The sequence below is a fragment of the Sinocyclocheilus anshuiensis genome, unplaced genomic scaffold, assembly GCF_001515605.1.
Source record: "Sinocyclocheilus anshuiensis isolate Anshui unplaced genomic scaffold, SAMN03320099.WGS_v1.1 scaffold1236, whole genome shotgun sequence".
In the NCBI taxonomy this organism is placed as follows: domain Eukaryota; kingdom Metazoa; phylum Chordata; class Actinopteri; order Cypriniformes; family Cyprinidae; genus Sinocyclocheilus; species Sinocyclocheilus anshuiensis.
Genome location: NW_015546096.1, coordinates 385,374 through 391,254, shown reverse-complemented (window position 1 = coordinate 391,254; position 5,881 = coordinate 385,374). Strand labels below are relative to the sequence as shown.

At 37.0% G+C, this 5,881-nt stretch overlaps 1 protein-coding gene across 3 annotated transcripts in view; it reads left to right on the top strand.

Annotated features, from left to right (window-relative positions):
* The first annotated feature begins 699 nt into the window (after positions 1 to 699).
* The window catches only part of LOC107700248 (leucine-rich repeat and calponin homology domain-containing protein 2-like), a 66,152-nt gene continuing 60,970 nt past the window's right edge, over positions 700 to 5,881 (top strand). For all 3 annotated transcript variants that reach the window (XM_016501842.1, XM_016501841.1, XM_016501839.1), the window contains exon 1: positions 700 to 947. In XM_016501842.1, coding sequence (XP_016357328.1) covers positions 704 to 947 — 244 coding nt within the window. In that variant the 5' untranslated portion in view covers positions 700 to 703. The remainder of the gene's footprint in view (positions 948 to 5,881) is intronic.

The following is a 5,881-nucleotide window of genomic DNA, read 5'->3' as shown; positions in this document are numbered from 1 at the left end:
CCTCTAACACTAGCTTGCTCTATTCTTTTTCTATTTTATCTGTTTTCTTTTTATTTATTATATAATTTAAAAAACCTTGCTACGTGTACTGCGTTAAGCTAACTGAGAGTTGTAGCACTTGCATATCATTGCTCTTTTGTTGATTTTGATTGCTTTCATTGTCCTAATTTGTAAGTCGCTTTGGATAAAAGCGTCTACTAAATGTAAATGTAAATATTTTTCCCATTCATCCGCCAGGGTTCGCCTCTGAGCTCAGGGCACCTGGCCCGTTTTTCTGTGCCACACCAACCACAACTGAACACCCGCCGGGCACCACATGAAAGAAGATAAGACACGCCCTAAAAGGAAAGTCATGAAACCTTCTTTCTAGCTCATATCACTCAACAATCATCTTAAACATTTTTTTTTAAACGCCTCGAAGGATGACTAAATAGCTTTTGAAAGTGTTTAACCCGCTATCCATTCTTCGCGCTTAAATATTCACGATGACAAATAACATCATAGTGGTTTACCTATATAAAATAAAAGGCAAAACATAAATTAATTATCTTGGTTTACAGTATACCTGCGATACTTAGAGCTGAGCCAATCCCCCGCCCCTTTTCAGTAGTAGCCCATCCCCTCCCCACCTCCGTCTGCGTCGTCTGCGCATGCGCGGCACGCCAGGCAGCCCCCTATTATTATTGTAAGAATAATTTCACTTATGAAAATGGCGACGAGTCAGGGAGCTGGAGGACCTGCGGCGGCTCTCCAGAGCCAGCATTATCTTAATGTCGCGCACTGGAACCCAGGCGTGATGCAGCAGCAGCAACACCCGCTACACACCGCCCGCAGTCTGGAACGAGCGCTGGAAGATGCCGTCTGCTCCGGGATGCTCAACATCAGCGGAAGAAAACTGCGTGACTATCCAGGGCTCAACTACGATCTGACCGATACTACACAAGCAGGTGGGTCCCTCAGATGTGGGCTAATCTCCCTGCGTGCTCCACTGACCCGCTTCTCGCGATTCCTGGTTTGAGAGGACAACAAAAAAGACCCATAAAGCGAAGCGTGTGGGTGCCCTTTTGGTGCATTTGCGCGGTGTCAATCGGTATTTGTGTGTTGGCTACAATAGCCAGTGCATGTACGAGGGAAAACCGTTAGTATCACGCTTTATCTCGTGTTTATCATATCCAGCGTGGTGTGACAAACCCATGTATAGTTGCTATTAGAAATGCTGTCTAAAAGGCACTGGCATCCCTGGTTGTTTTGGTTTCACATCTCACTTTCCCAAATCATATTTCCTATATGAATAAAACTGAAGAGAGCTCTTCAGCTGAAACGACAGGAGACAACCTTCATTAACCTTTGCTCCAGTAATTCAGCAGGTTTTAACATGCAAACCCGTAGAAACCACATTGCACCTTATCTATACTGCGAGCGCGCAACAAAACTAGAATGCTCCCTTTATATTTGACATAGCCGTTTCATTTATCATTATAGGAACCGTTTATTTAGTGTATAGGGTATTAAACAATGGTGAAAAGCATTTTTAAACGGACGATAAATGCACATAGATGCTGTAGTGCCAGACAAAAGATGCTGCCGTTGGTCTCTATAGCCTATCACGCGCCTTTCTTCATCCTCTCAATGGAAGTCAGTGTGCAAGCAGCCCTGGATATAATACAAACACGCATTTTACTAATATTTAGTATTACCATTTAGATATGTGTAATAGTATTAAAAGCTAGTGTTTGTCTAAATAATATTTGGTCTGGCAAATCACAGTTTGTACAAGTGGGCTGCACTATTATAAATACTGCAGCATAAAGTGGATTAGCTACATTTCAATTGTTTCTGGAGCTGTGGTTAGAAATTAAATGGCTGCATCTCTTTCGGAAGTGTCTGTTGTCCGTAATGGTATCTTGCCATTCAGATGTGAAGCAGACAGTGGGAGGAGGGACACTAATCCATTCATTCATGCACACCTTACACACAGCATCATGTCTACACTCCCATTCAACTGTATTGAGTTACACTATTGTGAATAGATCTTTTGTGAATATTTGGCTGTGTCTTACAACTATTTTAGCTGTATGAAGGCTCGCTTGTTTATATCAAGATTCTCTCAGATGGCTTGTTTGCTGAAAGAAGCCTGTGGTTGTTGTAGATAATGCTGGACGTTCACTGGTATCACCGTTTCTGTCAGGGTCGTTGGCATACAGATGGCATTTGTTGATAGTGTAAGGCTGCTTGTGTGCGCTTTTGTTTGTGTGCATGTTTATGTATATGAAAGAGGAAATAGTTGACTGTTCACCAGACTGTCACCCGTAAGAGGAAGTGACTTTGTCGCTGACTCAACTGGAGATGTATGACTGTGTTTCTGCATTAAGAGAAGAGAACCCTCATCTTGCAATCTGTGTTCACATTTGTGAGAATGAGATTGCTTGTGTACGTGTTAGATTTTGTGTGTGTTTGACAGTTTGACTAGGCTCGAGTATGGTAAGCATGTGTGTGGTGTGGGTCTGTTCCCGTGGCTCACTTGGCAGTCTTTGCTATTATTGGCACAAACTCAACACTGGGGTATGAAGACACCCCCAAGTCTCTGATGTTAAACTGCGACAAAGTCTTGTCTTTCTTGCTTTCTTTTTCCCCACCATTTTTCTATGTTTTTATTGTTTATGATGTGAGTTAACAACAAGAGTCAGCGGTTTGCTGTGTATACTAGCATTGTCATCATAATGTGTCTTCATTGATAAACTGGTTTCCATTTCTGTAAACTGTCTTTGTATAAATATATATATATATATATACACATATATATTTCAGGACTGGATATCAGCTGCTACCTCACAATATGATACACAGCATGATACATGTGTCCCAATTCAGTACATTGTAATTGGATCAGTTTCAATTCCTCTTATGCAGTTTACAATATTGACCAATAGTGTGTTTATTGTGCTATATACAAAGTTTCAGTGTTTAGACTTATTTAGATGACCTGCTTCTTCATTAATTTAACCTATTTAGGACATTTTATGAATTAAAATGTAAACTAAGATGCAATCTTGTACAAAAATAAAAAAAAAAGAATAGCAATATATTGATATTTGACTGTATCTTATTCTGTGTAAGAGTTAGTAATTGTAGTACACTCTTAAAAATAAAGATGTTTCACGATGCCATAGAAGAACCTTTTTGTCTAAATGGTTCCATAAAGAACTTTTAACATCTGAAGAACCTTTCTGTTTCACAAAGGGTTCTTTGTGGCGAAAGAACGTTCTAGGGGTCGACCGATACGTGTTTTTCAAGGCCGATACCGATTATTACAGATCAAGTAGACCGATAACCGATATTTTGAACCGATATATATGTCTGGTGTAAAAATGAATAAACATGGAAGAAATAGCCTATTGTGTGATTATTCTTTTAAACAAAAGTTGTAATAATTGTTGTAGTAGCCAGGGGTTAAAGCAAAAAAAACAAATCTTTTGACTGAATTTTTCCTTGGCCAAACCCCATTCCACAGCCATACCTGTCACACACCCAGTTTAAGAGCAGTGGTTTTCTTGTAATCAGGAGCGCTTGTCATCCTAATTAAAAAAAAATGAAGGAGCACTTTCTGATCAATAATAAAAAATTCTGATCAAAAATTAGCCTTCCTAATACGAGGTGACACGTGACTCCTTAAAGTGACTTACAGGGGTATTTTCTTTTTACCTTTTCTTTGTGGAACCAAAAATGGTTCTTCTATGGCATCGCTTGAAGAACCTTTTGAAGCACCTTTATTTTTAAGAATGTATTAGCCTATTTATATACTATTACAGTATTTATGAATATTTTGAATTCATTTTTTATATTGTTTTTAGTATATTTTGTTATGCGCTTTTGTCATTTCTATTAGTTTTCTTTAATATTCCTATCGCTTTTATTTATTTTATTTTTAGTAGGCTAATTTAGTAAATTAAATGTATTTAATGCAGTTAGTTGCCAAGGGAAATGTATTTGAATAATGTTTATAAAAATTTTTAAAAAGTTGCCAAGGGAATATTTTTAATTTGCACTGAAGTTTTTTATTTAATATTTATATTTTATTTCAGCTTTATTTTGATTACCAAAAAGATTTTTAATAGTTTTAGTTGATAATAACAACTAGGCATGGGCCGGTATGAGATTTTGACGGTATGATAACCTTAAGCAAAAATATCACAGTTTCACGGTATCACGGTATTGTTACAGCTCTAAAATGTGTTATTTTTAAATGACTGGGTAAAAAAAAATTTTTTTCCACTGAACACAGTATATTTTGTTTTTTGAGCAACATACAGAATATTAGGAACAGCAGAATTTGTTTATTTTTTTCTTTGATTTGTTTCCTAAAAAGAAAAAAATAAAGACTGACATCTTTATTTAACCTAAATCTGTAATTACAGTTATTTAATTTTAGTTATATAATTCATATACATATCATTTATATAATTTCATATAATTTAGTTATATAATTTCATATACATAATTTGATTTAATAATAACCCAATTTGAAGCAAAAACAGAATGTTCTGTCTAGCTTTATGAAATTATACTACATGCCTGAATGAAGCTGACAGCAGGGGGCGCTTCTGGAACACCAGATACAGCGTTTCCTTGGTTACCGCTGTAAACAAAGCAGCGCTGCGCTGAAACAGTGCTTTAATAGGAATTATACACAGACGAGATAAAGAAAATACCACGTAAACTTTTCTGAAGACAGTCATTTCCCCTCAGAAAAGTTGCAATAAGACAAAAAATGGCCGGTGTTCTGACGATTTGTGCTACCTGCTCAGATTGTGCTACCTCCCATTAAAAAGATAGGCAGCACAAATCGATAGCTAAAAATGCTAACTTTCAGATTGTGTTACCAACATCTTATTCATGTGGTTGGAGGCTTTTTTTAATGTCCATACCTACCCCTACCCTAAACATACCCGTCCATACCTACCCTTACCCTAAGCTTACCCTTAAAACAATGCAAATATATTTTTTGTTGCACAATCTGATAGGTAGCATGCAGGGTTTGAAATTAACACCCACCACCCCGCCAAATGCGGGTAAAAATCAGCTGTGGCGGGTAACACTGTCAAATCACTAGCGAGTTTGGCGGGTTACTTTTCGTTAGTTATGTTCACTCATTCATTTCTTTGGGTAGTTCATGCAAGCCAAATCTGCGCAGGTTTAGCGCAAATACTGAACTCGTGAGACATCATGACATTATCGAGTATATTGCAAAAACCAAACAAAACACACCTAAGTTACAAAGTGCACGCATACGCGATGTGATGTAGTCTGGTTAGACTAACTTTGTGCTGTGCGCATTTAGAGTGCATTCTTTCATTGCATGATTCAGTCTATTAATAATATGCATTACGAATGATGACATAATTCAAGATAAGGGGGTTGGAAAATGTATATATTTATATCAATTCATATAGTTAATATCACACGAAGAGTGCCGTTTTAAAAAACAAAATCAGCATGGTTACAAATGTGATATTGATTTTATACAATAAGTTAATATCAAGAGACTTACGTTTTAGACACCATATTGGCTGTTTTTGCGTTATTTCGCCAACAGAAAACATTCCAAACACAGCGCTGTGTTGCGTCTCTGAGCAAAATCAACCGTGTAAATGATTCGGTTCATTCGCAATGACTCACTTAACAGTGACTTGCTGCCACTTACTGGCGGATTTAATTTCACATTTAAAGTATCTTTTAATTTTTAAAATAATTTAAATATCACTATTCAACATTTCATGTTTAAAATATCAAAACATTACTTATGCATTTGTAACTGCAAGCTAAAGCATTCCATGTCCCTCTAAGCTCCATTAACATGTGTAAATACATCTAAATGCCACTT